The 21,586-nt window shown below is 40.8% G+C and overlaps 2 protein-coding genes across 3 annotated transcripts in view; one reads left to right on the forward strand and one right to left on the reverse strand.

The window, feature by feature from the left end:
* Positions 1 to 9,290, forward strand: part of RHOQ (ras homolog family member Q) — a 34,785-nt gene extending 25,495 nt beyond the window's left edge. The window contains exons 3-5 of the mRNA XM_084624462.1: positions 5,665 to 5,829; positions 8,301 to 8,396; positions 9,054 to 9,290. Of these exons, the coding sequence (XP_084480588.1) occupies positions 5,665 to 5,829; positions 8,301 to 8,396; positions 9,054 to 9,209 (417 nt within the window). The 3' untranslated portion in view covers positions 9,210 to 9,290. The remainder of the gene's footprint in view (positions 1 to 5,664; positions 5,830 to 8,300; positions 8,397 to 9,053) is intronic.
* A 111-nt stretch (positions 9,291 to 9,401) lies between these two features.
* Positions 9,402 to 21,586, reverse strand: part of PIGF (phosphatidylinositol glycan anchor biosynthesis class F) — a 46,330-nt gene continuing 34,145 nt past the window's right edge. For both annotated transcript variants that reach the window (XM_084624461.1, XM_084624460.1), the window contains one exon: positions 9,402 to 9,737. In XM_084624461.1, coding sequence (XP_084480587.1) covers positions 9,536 to 9,737 — 202 coding nt within the window. In that variant the 3' untranslated portion in view covers positions 9,402 to 9,535. The remainder of the gene's footprint in view (positions 9,738 to 21,586) is intronic.

The following is a 21,586-nucleotide window of genomic DNA, read 5'->3' on the forward strand; positions in this document are numbered from 1 at the left end:
AGGCACAGAGGCTACTAAAGGAACAATAGTAGTGCTCACTTCTAAAACAGTTGCTAGCCAGTTTTTCAGAAGGAATGCAAGATACCAAGATGTATCTAACTGTAAAAGGAATAGTGTCTAAGACAAAAAAAAAAAAAAAAGTTAGTCTAAACTTTCATGCAGACTACAGGTTTTCCAGCAAAGTATGCACATGTAAAACAACTTTGCAACTGGAAAATAATTAGTGTTCATTGTCTGGAAATAGACCTCTAGAACTTAGACTGATTGAGAGGCACTTTAAGGTCATTGAACTAATTTAATTTTTTTTTTGAGTGATGGTGCATGTTTATTATGCTAATAGCTAATGAAATATTTTATTGCTGTTTGTTTGACACATTCTCATGTGTTAATGTTATGACTGGTTTGTAATTTAAAACAATTTTTTTTACAGGTTTTCAGTAGTCCTGAATCTGAGAATGACTGACTAACCTGCTTAGCTGATTTTCTTATGTACTATCTTGAAAATTCTACACTCCAGGGACCAGTCTAATTTGTAGTTGGGCAGTCTCTTTTTAGGATTTTGATCTCCACCCAGTAAATGTGGTTGCTTCCCTGAATAGGATCTGACTGCATACAGTAGTAAGGGTAGAGAGGTAAACTGTATGCTTATAAGGAGATTGGATATTGTAAAAAGGGACATCATTAACTTCAGTTACATTTCTCCCTCAAAATTTTGTACCTACTAAAGTTACAAGTAAATTACTAGAACTGAAAGAACTGTATTAGAAAGAATATTCTCTATATTTTCATTTTGTTTAGTCTCTGCATTTGGCAACATTTTGGGCACAGTCAGTTTACATGCATGGAAATAGTGGGAGTTAGTTTCTCTTCTGCCCTTATAAACAAACATCAAGAGGGGAGAGAAATATCCCTTACACCTTCCATTTATAAGGGGGGGGGGAGGGTGGAAAGTGTATGAGGGCATTCTGTTTACAGTGGGCTCTATCAGAAACTGAAGGAGGTTTTACATAAGTCATGGTAACAGTGCCTTTTCATTCTCTGTTCCTAGTAATTTCACACATTTGGGGCTTGATTTTTCACAGACAGTGGCCTGAGATCTGCACCTATTTTTCTACGTATGTGCATGTTTTCTATTGCACATTCATTTACTGCAGTTGTGTACACAGTGGGAGGGATTGGCATGCTCACAAAAAGTCCCTGACTTGAAAATGCACGTGTATATACACATTTAATGCACATGCACACACACACACACACACAATAACTTGACTTAATTCTGTTTCAAGTGATCAGAAAGCATAGCAACTCTATTAATTATTATTATTTTATTGCAGTAGTGGTACCGCAGGGATTGGCAACTGGTAGCCCAGGGCTGCATTGGCCCACCAATCTGGGGCATAGCCCACCCAGATTTGAGCCTGAGAGCAGGCAGCTCTGGCAACCCCGGGAGTGAGGGAAGGTGTGAGAAGCTCTGGTACCAGGGAGCAGAGGTCAGCAAAAGGGGGCAAGAGGCGGCTTTTCCCACTGTCTGGAGGAGGAAAGGAGGCTGTTCCCTAGCACCTATGCGAGTACGGGCAGGAGGCAGCTGCTCCCTGGTTGCAGTGGGCTCATTCTAGGATGGCTCTGGTGGACCGCACCTGGAATTACTGAACATAGGCTGTGATAAATAAGAGGGGGAATAACTTCCTTTGATGGACAGCCAGCCAGGTAGCTGTAAAATCCCTCTTGGTAGCTGTTCTCTACTTGCTTTACCTGTAAAGGGTTAACAAGTCCCCCAGGTAAAGGAAAAAAAAGTGGGCACCTGACCAAAAGAGTCAATTGGAAGGCTAGAACTTTTTAAAATGGGGAAAGAAACTTTCCCTTTGTCTGTTGCTCTCTCTGGGCTGCAGGGACATGGAGCAGTAATGCTGTAACCAGCTTTAAGTCAGGTATGATTATAGATTATCAATTCATACCTCGAACCCACTTATCTGGAGCCTCAGATATGTACGTAAAATTAGGGAATGTCTAAAAAGATGCGAGTAGGGTTATTTATTTTATTTCTTATTGGCTTGTGGACTCCTCTGTGCTAAACCCAGATGCTTTTGTTTGCTTGTAACTGTTAAGCTGAACCCCCAAGAAAGCTATTTTGTGTGCTTAGTTTTTGGTATTGCTCTTTTAAAATCTAGCAAAAGCCTAAGTTTCAGATGTACTTTCTTTCTTTTTGTTTTTAATAAGAACAGGATTGGATTTTTGGTGTCCTAATAGGTTAGTGCATATGCTCTTTGACTAGCTGATGGCAACAGCTAATTTCCTTTGTTTTCTTTCTCAGCTCTTCTCTCAGGGGTGTGAGGGGTGAAAGGGCTTGAGGGTGCCCCACAGGGAGGAATTCCCAAGTGCTCCTTCCTGGGTCTCAGGGTTTTTTTTGTTGTTTTTGGGGTTTTTTTGCATTTGGGTGGTGGCAGCGTTTACCAAACCAAGGTCAGAGAGAAGCTGTAACTTTGGGAGTTTAATACAAGCCTGGAGTGGCCAGTATTAGTTTTTAAAATCCTTGCGGGCCCCCACTTCCTGCACCCGAGGTGCCAGAGTGGGGATTCAGCCTTGACATAGGCACTGGCATCAGAACCGGGGAGGGGGGTTAAGGGGCCATGCCTCCCCAGTTTTTAACAAAAGAAACATAAGCACAGAATTCATGTCCCCCACAGATTTTTTTTATTCCCCCTGCAGAATAATAGATTCTGCTGGGGGAGGTGCTGCAATTACACTTTTCACCCACCAGGGACTGCTGTGGCACCAGAAGAGAGGGCAGCTGGCTCACCCGTGGAGCAACAAGCCCTGGAGAGGGAGGGGGCCCTTTGGCCTTGCCCCCCCCCCCACACACAAAGTTTCCGGGACCCTTGTAAACAGGGCCAGCATGTCAGGGACCAGGGCAGGGATGGTACAAGCTCATATTTTTCCTCGACTGCCACGGCTTCCTCTTCTGCTACATCCTGGAGCCTCTAAAAAATAAATGTATGGGTTGCCAAAGGGTTTTAGTGGATACTGTGGCCCTCTGCTACCTGAAAGTTGCATATCCCTGGCTTAGTGGCCTCATTCACTGCACAAACATATAGTAAATGACAGTCTCTGCCCAAAAGATCTTCAGTCGAAAGGACAAGATAAAATAGCTGAATGATACAAACAAAGGGGCTGGTGGGAAAGGTAACTAATAGGCTGCTTTGTACAGACTAGCTGTAGGCACATTTCTTAGCTACCCATTAGTAGTTACTTGGTTACTGTCACAGTAATATGAAGTGATCCACTCTTTTAAAAAGGAAATGATTGGTCTAAATATTTTTCCAACGTGATCAGGGACAGGAATAGCTGATAATTCAAGAATATTCTGACTCAGCAAAGCACATACCAGTTACCCATTGTTGTTTTAAAATTTGGCTCTCTCTCCACCTCAACAGGGTATTTAGAAGCCAGTACACTAAAATCCAAGTAAGCAAGGTCTTGTATCTTAAGTACTACCTAAGTACATGGCTATTCACCCTTTCCTATACAAAGCCTGGGCAAACATGGCTGAGTTGTGTCCTTAAAGCAGCATTTTTCCGCAAGACAACCGTGCGGCTGTTTGTGCAGCCACATCTCCCTTGTTGCCTAAGGGTTCATATCAGTGCATTCTGGGAAATTCTGGGCTGCTGTCTCAATCTGCCTCAGCAGGGCACAGAGAGCCTGGAGGAGGACAGAGAGCAGAACATAGGGCAATACAGCCTGGGATGTCATGCCACCCCGAGAGCTAGGATGAATGAGGACCAGCCAAATGGGCTAAACAGTGGTTAGCAGGTTCTGTCCACACAGCAGTAAGTGTTGAAGAAGTAGCAGGAAGATAGTTATGTGGCAGCCGAGGCCACTAAACACTGTAATGTAGCTACTCTGGTCACTAAAGTGTGTGGACATCAATCATGTGCAGAGTTAAGCATGTACAAGCTGCTTACAAAGCTGGTTAGAAGTTGTAGTGTATTCTGGATATGGAGAAAAGACAGACCTTGTTATCACATTGAGGAAACCATTCTCAATCAGAGAACATGCATGGAAACTATATATGGAAAGTAGCTTTTTAGGACTGGGCAAAACGGGGCTTATGATGGAAATCTAGTTACAACCCCAGCCTCATTCAATGGGGCGCCATAACTAGCTTCTTGCAGATATGTGGCCAGAGTTGCATGCATTCTGGCCAGTCTAGTACACCTGCCTACAAAATGTGTCAGTCACAGATGTTCCAACCAGTTCAGAACAGACACTTATCTGCATCTTCTACAGTTTTTGTGTGTTTGCAAAATTATGCAGCAGTATCTGATAGGAGTGAAGTGCCTGCATCCCTTAGCTGTTCATTTCCAGACTTCTGAGGGAGATGGGTTGGTAGAACTATTCTGTGGAAATTCACACATTCTTTGGGACTCCATTGACATGCTTTCAATTATAACTATTTGCTAATTAAGTTTTTCATTTACAAGTAAATATGTGCAATTTGGCAGTTACAGTTGCCAGTGAAAAACTATAGCTGAATTTCCCAAAGTGTAGGTAGTGTTGAATTACATCAGCCTGTTTTTATTTAACGAATAAACAGTTCTAATATTTGTGGGATTTAATTCAGATGGGAATTTGTATCAAGAAGCTTGCAGCAGACTTTGGTTAGCCCTGCCTTGGTGCTCATTGTAATGGAGAGGGGACCAAAAGCCTTCCCTGTGCAATGTGGGCACAATGCCAGTCTTCCGTGTAAAGGCTCTGAAGCTAGTGATCTACATTAAACTCTCTAAAATAGGAATAGCACCAGCATAGCCTGCTCTCTTCAATGCCATCCAGCAGAACAAGCCTAGTCTGCCTGTGCACCTTCCCAATATGGCCAAGCGGCTTTGATGCTGTGGCTCTAAAAAACTAACACCTGAGTGATTTGTCCATCCACACTGAGAATTCCTTCAAAGGAATTCTTTTGGGTGATCTTTTCCTTTAGAAAATGTCAGTGCTTTTTAATGCCCAATCTTCCCTGGTGTTGGGTGGGTGCACTGGGCTAAAGGAGAGTGTGGATAAAGGAGCTCTGATCCCACTCTGTCCCCCAGAACAGGATCATCAGTAATAGGACACAATATCCTGCTGACACTTCAAAATGCTAGGAGGGGGCTCAGCTACCATTCACATCTGAGATCCAAGAGGGAGTGCTTTCTTGGTTAGGTGGATAGTCAGAAGCAGCACTATGGATGTCTCTGATTTACCCCACCCATTTTGCTTTGTACAGGCAGAATGGTTGTGGAATCAGCACGTGTCTGCTTATTTCCCCTCAGCATGCCAGGGCAAAAGCTAGCCCTTAGGTTGCAGATATGCAAAGAATGTTTAAAATGAGGCTTTAAAGAAGTTTAGCTTTCCATAAATATCATATTGCATAGATAACCGTGTAACTATTGGTAGCAACATTGCCATGGTTTTCACTTGCATTCATATGTTTACTTCCTGTGTGTGGATTTTAATCTAACAGCCACGTTAACTGACAGGGGTTACCACTAAAACAGCCAAGTAAACGGAGTCTCTGTTTAAATGAGTTTTCTATTTGAGATATTTGAGCACAGTCCCTGAATGTAACTGTTACAATGAACAAAATGTGAGCTTCAGTTCAGGATTGCCGATGACAACATTTTTCTTCCTCAGGAAGACTACGATCGTCTGAGACCTTTATCTTATCCTATGACAGATGTCTTCCTTATCTGCTTCTCAGTGGTAAATCCAGCCTCATTTCAAAACGTGAAGGAGGAGTGGGTACCAGAGCTAAAGGAATATGCACCTAATGTACCCTTTTTATTCGTAGGAACCCAGGTACGTCTGGTTTTATTTTGCTTGTTTTATTTAAATAATCCAGATCATCTAACGTGTGCTTTCTTTGGGCCCCGGGCCCCTGCAGCAGGATCCAAATAACTCCCTTTCTCTGACTTCAAATGGAAGAGTTAGACTTAGCCTACACCTATAACTTAGGTAGACATAGCTACGTTACTCAGGGCTGTGAAATATTTCACGCCCTGAGCACTGTAGTTAGGACATAAGTACATGCAAATGGTTTGACCCAGTTTGGCCAATGGTCCTACTAGCCCACTATCCTGTCTTTTGTCAGCGTCTGGTATCAGATGCTCCAGAAGGAATGAACAGCACAGGGCAATTATTGAGTGATCCATCGCGTTGTCCAGTTCCAGCTTCTGGCAGTCAGAAGTTTGGGGACACCCACAACATCGGGCTGCGTCTCTGACGATAGCCACTGATGGACCTATCCCTCCACAAACTTATCTAATTATTTTTTGAACCCAGTTATACTTTTGGCCTTCACAACAGCCCCTGGTAATGAGTTACACAGGTTGACTGTGCATTGTGTGAAGAAGTTTTAAACCTGCTGCCTGTTAATTTTATAGGGTGACCCCTGGTTTTTGTGTTACGTGAAGGAATAAATAACACTTCTCTATTCATTTTTTTTTTATCCATACTATTCATGATTTTATAGACCTCAATCATATCCCCCCTTAGCTGTCTCTTTTCTAAGCTGAACGGTCTTAGTATTTAACTTCTCTGCATATGGAAGATGTTCCTTACCCCAAATCAATTTTGTTGTCCTTCTGTCCTTTTTCCAATTCTAGTACTGTATATCTTTTTTGAGATGGGGAGATCAGAATTGTATGCAGTTTTCAAGGTGTGGCTGTAGATTTATATAGTGGCATTATGCTATTTTCTTTCAGACCTTCCCTCTTATTAAACAACCTAACCCTGAATGTAGACAGACATAAGGTCAATGGACAGATTCTTCCACTGACCTAGGTACTGCCTTTCAGAGAGGTGGATTAATTACGTCAATGGGAAAAACCCCTTCCGTTGATGTAGGAAGCATCTATACTATGCTGCTGTAGTGTAGACATGACCTTGCTCACATCCGACAGTAGGAAAACAGGGTCACTTATGTTATAAGTACTCCTGAGTGAATAACTGATTCTTCAGTTTGTTGGCCAGACTGAAAAAATTAAAACTACATATTGGGGAGACATAAAATGAATTTTTTTCTAAATTTTTGGTGAACTGAAAAGTCGAAGAAAATTATTGTTTCAGAGTGATACAAAATGTTTAGTTTGACATTTTAAAATCTTTTTAAAAATAAATTTCAAAACAAATTTGTTTAGATTGTATACACTTCATTTAGAAAATTTCAAAACAAAATGTTTCAAATTTATGGGAATATTTTTAGGTTTTTGTTTTTTTTCCCCCAAACTAAATCCATGTGGTGAATTCCCCATGAATTTGCAAAATGTTTCCATCAACCTGGAGTTTATGCCAAAAAATCTCACCCAGCTCCAGAGTTATCTTCATTCTATTAAAAAAAGATGCATCGTGTTACACAAGCACTTGAGGCTGTTGAGCAGGGGTCTGGGATTACAAGCATTACTCTTCCAGGTAACTCACTGAAATCAATAGGATTACTAGTCCCAGAATGCACTGCAGGATCGGGCCCCACATTACACGCATAACGCTGTGCCACGGCTAACAGTCCTATCCAATACCCATTGAAACTAATGGAGAGACTTCTCTTGATTTCAAAGGACATTGGATTTATAAGGAACCAGGGCGTAGGCAGTCTGGCTTAGCGGTCATGGTGGGCTGGTGTCCACAGGTCAAGGATGGCCATGAGGCGGTAGTCAGAGAGCAAGGATCGTAGTAGTCACTAAAGCTGGTATCAACAGGAAAGAGTCCGGCTCAGAGTCAGGCTGGGGTTGGAGGCCAGAGATCAGAAAGCAAGGTGAGGTCTGGAGTCACAGCATGCCAGAAGTCTGCATGATTGCCTAGACAACTTCCTGGGGCACCCTCCAGGGTTAAATAGTGAGCATGAGCCAATCAGAAGGCCACAGGGTGCTGTCACCATAGTGCTCCTTGGATGTGGTGCTGCTTGGCCTCTCAGTAGCAACATGGGATTTCAGATGACCTAGGGTCCACAGTCCCAGGTTCTAGTCCCACGGATTCTTACAGGATTATGGTCTAAGCGGAAGCAGCTCAAATTTCCCCAGTATGTATTGGATTAATCCTGCCCCTCCTGTGTTCATTGGTGGTTCTGGAGTGTCACACTGAAGTTAAGGAAAAAAGCTGAGAATAAATAACCCACCTACCCTGCCTTTTGGATACTCGGGTATTGGAGACCTGATCTACATCTTCATGTGGCTTTTGGATCCGGCCCTAGAACGGAGGACATGATATGGCTCAATGGTTTCTATTTGACGTGTGTAATCATTATGCAATATTATTTCCATCTTTCCTACTAGATTGATCTTCGTGATGATCCAAAAACTTTAGCAAGATTGAATGATATGAAGGAGAAGCCTATATCTATGGAACAGGGACAGAAGTTAGCAAAAGAGGTAAATCAGACACTCGAGGAGAAAAAAACCTGCTCCTACCCAACTTATTCTTGATTGCATTTTTTCTTCTTATGTGCTATTTTCATACTTACTTCACCAGTCTAGATAACCAGCTTTTATAAAACCACTACTAACAAGCAGACTCACTTAGATGTTTCTCTTTTAATTACAGTGTAACTCTTTTCAGTACAGAAGTCAATAATGATCATGAGTCAGATAATTAATTAAAATAGGGGATGTACCTATAGGCCATTAATCATTACAAAACACTAACTTTTTTTAAAATGTCCGGTAGATGCTAGGCATTTTTATTTATAGCTCATTTTCAGAAATGAATCTACAAGTTGGCCACATAATTTTTTTCTTCCTGTCCTTTAGCTGAAGCGTTTAGGACTATACAATCAACCCAGTACAAGCTGCTTGTAAACACACTTTCTTCAGAAACAGAACCTAAAGAAATGAATTCCAAAACTATCATCAAAAGACAAAAGAAAGGAATACTTTGCTTTACAGGACACGGAACACACTGGGATGATTTTTCTAGGTCAAACACAAGACTTTGGGGTGTTTCTATCAAAACAAAAAAACCTCAAGCGCTAACGAATAGATCTGAATATATGCCTATGTAGCTATTAAATTCATTATTTTTTTTGACAGATAGGAGCCTGCTGCTATGTGGAGTGTTCAGCTTTAACACAGAAAGGACTGAAGACTGTTTTTGATGAAGCTATAATAGCCATTTTAACTCCAAAGAAACACACAGTGAAAAAAAGAATAGGATCAAGATGCATAAACTGCTGTTTGATCACGTGAGATACATTTGACAATGGCCAGGCCTACTGTGAATTTCTGTCAAACGTAAATGATACAGTACATAAGTACACAGAACTTGTTATAGATCATAGAAGTTTGTAAGCTAAACTTAGGAATCTAACCTCTGAAATCGGTGAAATCCAGAGGAACAAAACCAAACAAATCAACAGAACTCTAGTAAGAAGCAGCCACCATCTTTTACAAATCCTTTATTTGGACTGGAAGATACAATCTCTCAGGGGTTAAAAAAGTTAGAGCCGGCAACAACAGCATATAAATAATGCCGTAAGTGGAGATGCTTGGCCCAAAACCACGTTGAAAATATTTCAATAGTCTCTTGCTTTAATCACATAAAAATTTCTGCCCAGTCCGTATGGAATCTGCACAAAGAAATACCTTCTCTCTTTGCCCCAGTTATCTGCTTTTGTATGTAAGCTGCTTCCGATTCCAGTATATCCACAGAGGTGCAATAATGAGGCCAGCCACATAGCCAAAGGTAGCTCCGAGGGAACAGGAAATGGGCCATATCTGAGGGCAGAGAGCATACAGTAAAAACAGAGAAACAAGGAAAATATTGTTTGAGCACAAGTTCAGTGTAATCTAAATATTGAAAGGCGGTACAACCCTTTTCTCTTTAAAGCTTGACGTGCTTTCCTAAAGAATGCGAAAAGTGTAACAATCATACATGCATTTATCATGAACACTACGTGTTGTACAGTTAACTAATATACATTAAAATGTAACCAGCCTTCTGGCTACTGCAGGCTTAGTATGATACTCACAAAACCATCTGAGAAACTTAAGCATTTGTGTTACCTGAAGTTTGGGCCAGATTTATTGATAAAGTATTCTTCAATTTTTCTGCACACCTTTTGAGACTTGTAAAATGTGCAGTTGTTTTTTTTTTAAACATACACTTGTACCTTTTGCCTTCTTTCTTCCCAAGGACCTTCTAAGCTGTTGGATAAGTGTGCAGAAAAGAATGAAGAATACCAAATGAGCCTACATACCAAGATGGGGACAGGGTTTGGTTGACTACACATACGAGCATGGACTTGAAAAGCAGGCAGGGGAATTTCATAGTTCTTTCCTACTGCTAGTCAAAGGGGAAGTATGGATGCTGAATGCACATTTTACACACAGTTCAGCAATCAAAAAGCAGGCCCAGTTAAATGCAGGCCCCACTAGGGTTTAGTGTTTAGAAATTCGTTTCATTTCCTAGTACAAGAACAGAATTGGCTCAATATGCTCAACTCATTCTTACACTGCTTCAGGTAATGGGGCTAGTAGTAGAGTGGATTTTTTTTCCATACTTGAACCTGGGGGTGTGGGGGAGGGAGAAATCAAAAAAGTATTTAAAGATAAGCCCTAATCTAGCCTCGGATGTGGTGGTTAGAGCATAATTACCACCCAATAACATCCCGTCAAATGAAGAGCCTCACTATGTTGGTGACAAAAGATAAATTTTAATTCCTATTGCTCTTATAATGATTCTTCCATCTTTTGCCAGGACAACCCTTACTATGCCTGCTGAACAATGGTCTCCATTTGGAGGCAAGTGTACAGTGTACTTGTCTTCTCCTGTCTTCAAGGCAGAGGAGAAAATTGGACATCATAGGAACTATCAGTGCCTCACTTTCTAGCTTTTCGCTCCAGGTCTTGGCTTGTGATTCATGAGCAGCAAAGAGTGTCTTTGCTCTTTATGGTACTCATCTTCCTTCTGAAGTCAGCTTTTTCCTCGCTTTGATCCTGTCCATTACATCCTTCTGGTTTGGGGAAGCATGTTTCCCTCCTATCCTCTGATCCTGGGAAGTTTAACTCGAATAAGTGCTTTGGTTCTCTGCTGTTTCACCTTCACAGTCCTTATTGTGTGCAGTTTTATGAGTATTATTTGGAGGTCTTTAGGAGTGTAGCAAAGATGACTATCTATAAATGAGGTGCCTTAGGTACTCTTTATTGACCTTAATTCACTTTCCATTCATGGCCCCTGTTTCTATTTGGTAATTTTGTTCAACAGTGTCATGCCTGCTGCCTCTTTTAAACCAAAGACTTGCTCATTTTCATTCATTAACAACGGCATTGCATCTCTTTTGTATAAAGTCTTGAAGTCTTCACACAATAAGGTATTACATACATTTAAAAATAGTATAGTGTGGCCTTGGGTAAGCTTATGCTTCAATTGGATCTTTACATTTCCATTATCAGGTTGAAATCAACTTCAGTAAGTTCCAGAATTTTACAGGTCATTCATCATACATGTTTACAAAGCGAAAATCTCTGCAGTGATAACAACAAATATGTTACCTTCTGTATGAAAGTGCCTCTTGCAGTACCACTAGTGGTAAGAAGAAACCATTTGTATTTCAGCCAAGTCAAATACCTCTCGATCCACAATGGCTTGATTAACTTGGCAGTTTTCTCTGTGTCCAGTTCACTAACTCTGAGTGATCAGTGACCCTTTATTAAAAATCTGACCTACATTAATTCAAGTCTGTAGGTCCTCATCTGCTTTTCACAAGTACGTGTTGTTCCTGGTGGCTTTTGGAACCTTTTGTATTTCCCCTTGTGAATCAACATCCCGCACAATCTACAGCAATTCTTTTTTTGCCCTATCCCTGCTCTTACTGGGTCATTCAACTGCTACTATGACTTAAGGAATTTTTGGGGATAGTTTTATCTTCTCCTGGTCAAATTGCAACCTGGTAAAGCTCAACATTTAAAAACTCTCCTGCATTCTCAATCATTGTGCAGCACTTCATAACTTTATTTTTTAAAATACTGCTGTCACTTTCTTCATAACTTCAAAAGCATTCTTCCTTGCTTCCTTTTAAATCTGTGATAGTATATTGCAGAATTTTATAAACCATGCCATCAAAATTCAATCCAGGAATCTTTGACAGACCTCTGGAATCCTCCCTTGGCTTTTAGCAGCTGACAGAAATGAGAGGGAGGAAAGAACACACACTCACTTTCCCCAGCAACTAAGTGGAAGGGGGCAAAAAGAGACAAGGAATGCCACCCTTCCAGTGGCACAGAAGGGAAGGATATTGGGCCAGATCCTCAGCCTGATTGCTGTCCCTTTGGACTGCTCTGATGGCACAAAGGAGCTGTACAGCCAGCTTTACTTGGCCACCCGCGAATTCCCCAAACATAGGGGGAAAATCCTCAGCATGTACAGATGGAGCCTAGCTACGTTGTGCTCATAGCCTCCAGAGTCAGGAGTGCAACTGGGGGTTGGGAATATTGTCAGAGCCCTTCTGCACCATTCTGACCCTTTTCTGCTGGAATGGCCCTTGAAGCTGACTTGCAGCCAGGTGCAACTTACAGGAGCCCAAAGGCTCTTCTAGGTTGAATTAACTGCTGGCTGGCCCCCGGACTGAGAAACTGCAGAGATGACGAAGTGGCCTCTGCAAAGTGGACTACTGTGTTTAACAGTAGTCCACACACAGTGCAACTTCCTCCAATTGTGATGTGTCATGGCATAAGTGACTCACAAAAACACTGTCATGACACAACACACACAGCAACTGTAACTTCATTGATTCCGTAAGGGCTCTTCTGATCTTCAAGGCTGAGTATCACTGCTTTCGATTGTTTCCTGGACCCTCGTTCCCATAGGTTCTAATCATTTTCTGCTTTGCCTTTTGGAATCAAATTAATTTGCTTGGTCAGGGTGCTTTTTCCCTGGTTTCCGCATTTGCCCTCTGTATTTGAGTATTAAGCTCATGCGGATTGCAGTCCCCTCTCAAAGCTCATTCTAGTCCTCAGAGAATTGTAGAGGACTGTACGCAATTTAGTTTTTCTACTCTCTGACCAACAGGAGTTAGGCACCTGTCTCTGCACATCCTCACTGGTTTCCACATGAAGGTTGGGTCAGGAACACATAAATAGGAAGGTAGGCTGCATCCTCACTTCAGGTCAGAGGGAGGGGAAAGTTTCTGGTTGTGAGATGGGGAAAGCTATGACTTCCTTCGGACAACTATCACAAACTGTCCTGCTTCTGAGATGCCAGAATAAACATTAACCAGCATCCCCACAAAACCCATGAAAGCAACCAGTTCCCATATCATATACATGTGGAAAACGGCCAGTTCTAAGGTGTGTGTACTTATGAATTTGAACTGAACAGCTGCTTGAAAAAAAAAAATCTAACATCCACTCACCAATTATTGCAGAAAAGCACCGTTTTAAGGGAGGGAGCATGGTCCAGTAGTTAGAGCACAAGACAGGCATTCTGGATTCTATTCCTAGCCTGGCCACTGACTTGTTCTCTGACTTTGGGCAAGTAATTTCTCTGTGCCTCTACTTTACCATCTGTAAAAAACAGATAGTACTTGACTCAAGAAACCCCTGTGAGAAAGCATTATAGAAATGCAAGGTTACTATCTGATAGGTTTTCATCTTAACAATGAGTCTACTACTAAGCATATTGTAGACTGGATTGTATGGTATGGTCGCATTGAAGTGCACGGCTTGTGGTTTTGGCCCCATGGGACTGTTAGCAGCCCATTTATGGCTGCTCTGACTTATACTGGGTATCTGGCCTTGCACTCAGAAACCTCAGGCTTTGGGGAGAGCAAAGGTAAACACTGCTCCTCTCATGCACCTGACCTGCACTGCATGCTCATTGTCTGCAGCTGGGGATTTGGCCTAAGATCGCACAAGGGGTAAAAATGTTATGTTGGCTAGTAACTTCTCTTGCTTGTATTAGGTCTTCTACAAAAACATGCAAGCATTCAGATTCTGAGCCAGGGTCCAGTCCCGTATGGTGCTGGGCACCTGTCAACTCCCACTGCCTTTAATGAGAGAGGAAGGTGCCCAGTATCACACAGGGAAGGCTTAGCAGTTTGTAGGATTACATCAAAGTAAGTAGCACTGCAGAACCATATACCTGGCAAATACAATTGGAACTCGTCATGACTGCATGCTTATTTTGCCCTTTGTTAACACATAACTCCCATCACAAGGCATGGGAGTTGCATATAGGCAATGCTAGCAGAAACACTTATAGTTAAAGTTGCTCAATGTAGTGTATATAAAGTGGGCAGCTACCTATTAGGAAAATAGGGATTTATTTTTAAAGATGCAAATAGCAGATAAAGTGATCTACTGTAAGTGGTACTTACAATTTTTAATAAATTAAGCCCATTCATTAGACATTGTATAAGGGCACTTCTTTGATTCCTGAACTATAACTTTAATTTTTGTGCATACTATTTTACAAGATCCAGTCTTACAGCTGTCAATTAGGAAGCTATGTAAGTAATATGGTTACATAGGTTTCAGTTAGAAATTGACTGCATAAATGTGCACAGTGATTTTTTTCCCCTTGAACCTAACATGCCTTACAGGGTTATATTTAACTTGTAATGTTATTTCAATATATGCTTTAACTTTTTTTTTTTTTTGGGCGGGGGAGGAGCGTTTGCATGCATTTCGTCACTAAATCATGTGTCTGGTCACATGCTGTATGTACAACACACGATGAGTGGTGAAGAGAGAACTTTCTATTTGGCAGTTACGGCTATTAAACAGTTATTTTTAATTCATAGAAAGTTTAATTGGCTCTGCACGTTCTCCATTTCCCATTATTAAAGACTGATGTTAATTAAGAAAATATAACCATTAAAAAACAAATCTACCCCCATTAAAGGAAAATAAGGTCCACACCTCCTACTGCATCTCAAAGTGTATTTGGGTCCTGCTTTTCACTTTTTCTATCCAACGCCCTTTTAAAACAGTCTTTACACTAGGTAGTAAACACAATAAAGAAACCCTTTGAGCTCAGCAGTATTGCGCTAAGAATTAGGGTAGTGGTACTCAGACTTCAGAGGTTCAGGAGCCAAATTAGTGAACATTATCCAAAAGAGCCACAGTAGTGTGAATTCATAGTTTTATTTACTATATTTATATACATATATGTTATTCTCACAGCAAAATGACTGACCAAGCATTCTTATTTTATCACTACAATCGGCTAACATATTAAAAGTATCCTGATTGGTTAATAACTTTGGTTAATAATTAAATCACAGTGTTTTAGTATCATGCATTGCAAACAGCTGAAGGAGACTCATTAAAGAGCCACTTGCGGCTCGCAAGCCTCAGTCTGAGTATCACTGAATTAGAGTATGTCTAGAGTTTGTGGTCCAGTTTTAACACTACTTAATTGATTGCCTTAACTTGAGTTAACAAACACAGCTTTATTCAAGATGCTCCACAGAGGTTTGCTACAGGGGGCATCTAGGTTAGTATTAACAGTCAAGTTAGTTAAATCAAGCTCAATGGCAATCAGGTCACTTGAATAAAAGCAGCATCACAAACTCTAGACAGACCCAAGTGTCATACTGTATAAACAGGAACCATAAGGTTCTCTTCACTCCTTTCTGGTGTTTCTATGATAGAAGTAACCACAGTAAGGGCAGGTCTACACTGCGGGGTTAAGTCGACCTAAGTTACGCAACTCCAGCTACGTTATTCATGTAGCTGGAGTCAATGTAGCTTAGGTCGACATACTGCTGTGTCTACACCGCACTCCGTCAACGGGAGATACTTTCCCGTTGACTTACCTTATTCTTCTCGTTCCAGTGGACGTACCCTAAGTGAAATATCTGTTTCAAGATCATCTATTAGCTGCTAACAGTGATGAAGTCAATTTAGATAAAGGCTACACTAGGTAAAATCAGGTATGTATGTTAACTCAGGAACAGACCTGATAACTTAACAGTTTGGTATATTGAAAAATATAATAAAACCAAGACTGTCACTTTCAAAATCCAATCTGTCAGCATATGTCTAGGCTTAGGCCTAGTCTACACAATGAAGTTATGTTGACTCAGCTGTTTTGCTCAGAGGTGTGAAAAATCTGCACCCTTAAGTGACACAGTTAAGCCAACCTAGCTGCTGCCTCTCAGGGAAGGTGGATTACGTACACCTCCCGTCAGCATAGGTAACATCTACGCTGTAGTGTTTCAAGTATAGACAAGCCATTTAAATACTACAGCTGTGCCGCTGTAGTGCTTCAGTAAAGACACTCCACTACAGTGACGGGAAGGGCTCTCCTGTCACTAAAGTTAATCTATCTCCCCAAAAATCAGTAGCTATGTCAACAATGGGGGTTAAGTTGGCATAGTTACGTCTCTCAGAGATGTGGATTTTTCACACCTCAGAGAGACAGCTGTGCGGGTGTATTTTTTTTTTTTTTTTTTCAGTGTAAACCAGCCCTCAGTGAAGTATGGGTTGCTGGGAATACTAGTTGTATGGCATTTAAAACATGCCTATGGTGTTGGTCTGTAGCCACACCATCCTGTGCTGGAACTGATGGGTCTCTCAAGCTCTTCAGCATGGAGGTGGCTCAGTAAGCTCTCCAACCAACACATAGGTGTGGCAAGGAGTCATGCTGGTGCCTGAAGTGGAACTCTTCCCTTTGAATCAGTATTGAATCTATGGTGTCAGAGGGCACTGTGCTCCTCTAGATGCCATCTTTCAAGTGAAACATAAAACAGAGGACCTACCATCTATGGTGTCCTTCCAATAACGAATAACTTGAAATGCAGCAAATTTTGAAAGAAAGTTAAAAGTAGCTTTGGGTACGAAATCTTTCTCCTGCCAATTTTTGTTGTTTATAATCCCATTTTCCTATTTTTAATGTTTTCTCTGCCTCACTCCTGTTGCTGTATAAGACCACATAAACTGACTATACCTAAAGTGCTGTCAAAGACACAGTAAATAAACAGAAAAAATATTGAAGTAATTTTGTCTCTAGGTTTAAGTATTACTTGTAACAGGTACGAAAAAATCCAGACACCAGTGAGATTTTGAAGCTGACTGTATTCTTTTAAAGATCTCACAGCACTTTTTGTTATGCTTTAAAAAATGCATTTTCATGTATTTTTTCAGATATAGACAGGCCCACTAGTCTGCATATCACCTTGTATGCAATACTTTTTCAAAATTTAAATCTGAAAAATAAAATGGTGATTTTTGGAGACACTTGTATATATTTTTTTTATTTAAAAATCTTGGTATTGCTGTCTAGATGACATAAGTGGTGCATGGAAAGGAGGTAATTTGTTTGTCTAAGATCAGTGATGTGTCCAGGTTTCTGGACTTTTTTTGAGAATACAGATCTTTCCTATTTGAATCTAGAGTGTGTAAAAGAGTTCATTATGGTGAAATACCAAAAAAAAAAAAAAAATAAAATAAAATCCGATCTTGATATAACTGTTCAGTCACAGACTTCCTTTGTGACTTGAGGCAAATCACTTAGCTTTTCTATGCTTCAGTTCCCTATCTGTAAAATGGGGATACTTATGTCATAGGGGTGTTGTGAGGATAAATACACTAAAAAATTATGAAGGACTTTTGAGATCTACTGATGAAAAGCACTATAAGAAATATGCATTATTCTTTATTTATTTATTAAATCTTAACCACTGAATAGATAAGACATAAAAATAGTGGTACTACAAACTTCCTCCACACAGCTACTGGCAACATATCTGAAGGAAACCTCCTCTGGCCATTCATTCCTCAGCCTTTCTACTGAGATTGCTGATGAGGGTGCCAGTATTGATGTGGACACGTGTCCACAAAGAATTAGACTAACAACTCTCTTAAATAGTCACTGTAAAAATTACTTTTAAAGAAAGGATCTCAGGAAGATGGAAGTGGTGTTTCAGTGGCAGCATAAGCATACCCATTCACATGACAGAGAGAAAACTAAGAGAGTACTCTACTCAAAGGAGTACACTGAAATCTTCTATTTAAACAATGCAAATGAAGAGAGAAGGAAAAAAGATGGCAGTAACTGCCCATTCATACTGACAACTTGACTTGGGGCCACTTCTGTAGGAAAATACCTGATGGGAACTTCAGGATTAGAGCTGGAGAGGGCTTATTCTCGCTCTCAAGTCCAGATGGTCGAGAAGAGGAACTTGGACTTGGTGAAGTATTTGCTAAATCCTGAGCTAATGGAAATACACATCTATCAATTATACAAAGCTTGTTTTGGTATGTACATTTGCTTATGTTTAACAGCTCTAACTTCACTAGATACCATTTAATACTTATCCTAAATCAAGCAGTACATTTACAAACTTGCTGAACTTTAGAGTCACTAGCTGACTTGAGGTTACCTCATCCCAGGACTATCACAGAGCCAAAGGTCAGCACTTAAATTCCGCTTGCGATGCCTCTCCTCAACCATGATTAAACATGTTTTACTATTAATGTACAGTTTGGCTCTGCTTACAACAGCCATTAAAGAAAGAATGGTCCGAATCCTAATCTATGACCACAATTCTGTAAGCCATTTTATAAACATGGACAAGCCTTAGCTACACTAGCTAATGGAAATCTGTTAGCACCTTTTTGCAACAACCAAGTTTAAATGCAATTCACTGGAAAGGTACTAACAGTGTTTCAAATCTTGCTGTGGACAAGCCAAATAAGTAATGTTTCTGATAAATTTAGTTCATTCTTAGGGTTAAAGTGAGCAGAATTTATTGAATTTTTGTACAGTAACTCCTCACTTAAAGTCATCCCGGTTAATGTTGTTTCGTTATGTTGCTGATCAGTTAGGGAACACGCTCGTTTAAAGTTGCGCAATGCTCCCTTATAATGTTGTTTGGCAGCCGCCTGCTTTGTCCACTGCTTACAGAAAGAGCAGCCCTTTGCTGCTAGCTGGTGGGGGCTTGGAACCAGGGTGGACCGGCAGCCCCCCATCAGCTCCCCCCTTTTCTCTAAGTTCCCTGTGTAGCAGCCACCGCCCAGCAGGCTACCAATTGCAAGCAGTTCAGCTTTCCCTCCCCCCACTGCCATGTGCTGCTCCTGCCCTCTGCCTTGGAGCTGCTCTCCAGAGCTTCCTGCTTGCTGGGGGGGGGCTAATATCAGGGTGTCCCCCCCACCACCACCCACTTACCCTATCTCCACAGAGCAGTGGGGGGACACAACAGAGCTCAGGACGGAGGGAGCTTGCAGACAGCAGCTGCTGTCTCAACTTCCTGATCTAAAAAGGCAGTGTACTTAGAGTGGGGCCAGCATACTTAAAGGGTGCATCTCTCTCTCTCTCTCACACACACAGGGTGTGTGTCTCTGTCTGCCATGCTGTCTCCCCTCCCTCCATTCCTGCTGCCTTGTAGAGTGTGAGGCTACATTAACAACGAGTTAACCCTTGAGGGCTCAGCTGAGTTCTAGCTCATCATTTAGCAGTAAGGCGTTCCCTGGGAAATATCCTACCCTCTAACTCCACCACCTCAACCAAGCTTCACAATCACCACTGCTATGTACAGTATTAAATTGTTTGTTTAAAACTTATACTGTGTATACATACATATAATATAGTCTTTTGTCTGGTGAAAAAAATTTCCCTGGAACCTAACCCCCCCTATTTACATTAATTCTTTTGGGGAAATTGGATTCGCTTAACATCGTTTCGCTTAAAGTAGCATTTTTCAGGAACACAACTACAACATTAAGCGAGGAGTTACTGTATAAGGGTCACCGTATGGCAATTTTCACAGGAGTGTTTCACCACCAATGATTTCAAAGCAAATGAAGGTCACAGGTTTATATGTATGTTTGGATCTTTGGTTTTCTTTTTCATATAACTTACCCTAATGATAGCAATTTAATAAAGCTGAAGTACACAGTCTAGATGTGTGCATTAGTTGAGGAACAGGTTTTAAGCATCAACCTATTATTGAAAACAGATTATGATATTTAGTATGATATATCTTGATGAGAAAAATGATTTATTTAGCTGATTTAATTTTATTACCACTTATTTCATAGCTCATGTCACATTATAAATAGCCATCTCTACAGAAAATACTCTTTGCTGAAGACTGCATTTTTTAAACTATTTGTATGGGGAAAGAGGTTGTTTGCCCACATTTGTGGATTTCATAGCTTAACTTCCCTGACTTACATACAAAGGAAAGTTAACAGATTGATACTAGGGAATAGGCTGTAGCCCTGTGCTGTTGGCACACAATTCTGATAGATTTTCAAAGCATTGGTTTCCATCACCCGTATAAATTCAACCTTTGCACATCTGATTACTATACAGTTGCATCAGAAACTACTACAACATAGTTTAGAAGAGACCTACGTATTTTAACCACGGCCCTGAATTATGCTAAAGCCTCTAAGAAGTGTAAAGCCCATGCAAATCTTTACTCATAACAACAAGAATTTTAAATATAGCTAATCTCCTAAACTGAAGCAAAGGAGCTCCAATAGCACAGAAGTAATGAGCTCTGTGTTCACTGAGTCACAGCAGTAAAGTTCCAGATACACTGAAATTATCTTAGTAATTAAAGGAAGATTAGCACAGAAAGAAATGCAACAGTCTGATAAATTACAAGAAGTTGCCCTAATTCCAGCCACATTAGCCCTCATCCACTATCCAAAACAACCAACTCTTCCACTTTACCTAAAAAGCTTGAGAAGGGGGAAAAAAAAATAGATGACTTTTGCAATATGGCTTTGAAGGGCAACAAATAATGGCTCTGGTGAAGAATTAGGGAAGTACCAGATTTGAGGAGCATTCATTGTAAGACGCTTTGCTTCCAACCCCCTTCTGCTTAAACTATGGGGCTTTTCGCTTGAGTAACAGAGCTGGTATCAAACTGGGAAAGAGGTGATCCCCAACATCTTAAATTATACCTGGAAACAAACTGGAAGCTTGTGTTCTGCATGGAGAACAGGTGTAATATTGTTCAGAAAGTACTGGAAGAGAATCAGATGGAACCGAAAGATACACAGGACATCTTCGTTAACAGACCACCGAACATTGTGTGAAAATCACTAGGTACCCCTTAATTGGCCTATTATATAGATTCTAGGCAAGGGTGGATTAGAATCCTGGAAATGAGGAGTCACCATGTTTGCTTTAACATTCAAAACCAGGTCTGCTGTATAGCAGTTCTTGTGCTATCATTTTAATGCTAATCATACTTTCACTATAAATCACTTACATCATTTCTGTGTAAATCTTTCTCAGAGTTAAAAGATGATGTCCAGGTTTGCTTTTTATACAAACCCAGTCCATTAACAAAGTTTAAGGTTTGGTAATAAGAAAGCCCAAAGTAAACTATACAGGTAATGACTACATGAGCAGCTCATTAATGCTGTAAACATGTGGCAAGATACAAGTGAAAAGGCTGAGAGAATGTACAATAATTCTGGAAGTAGTGCTGCTTATGGTGTAGTCAGAGGCCCACTTCATTTATCTGCACAATTTAGTGAATAAAAGCAGAAATGTTGTAGGCTTACTTTGAGTGGTGACATTGCTTTTGGCTTGGGTCAACAAGTACAAGTAAAAGATTTCCACCTGCTGCATAAGTTAAACCAGGGGTGGGCAAACTTTTTGG

The sequence above is a fragment of the Lepidochelys olivacea genome (assembly GCF_965140295.1).
Source record: "Lepidochelys olivacea isolate rLepOli2 genome assembly, chromosome: 3".
NCBI lineage: Eukaryota > Metazoa > Chordata > Testudines > Cheloniidae > Lepidochelys > Lepidochelys olivacea.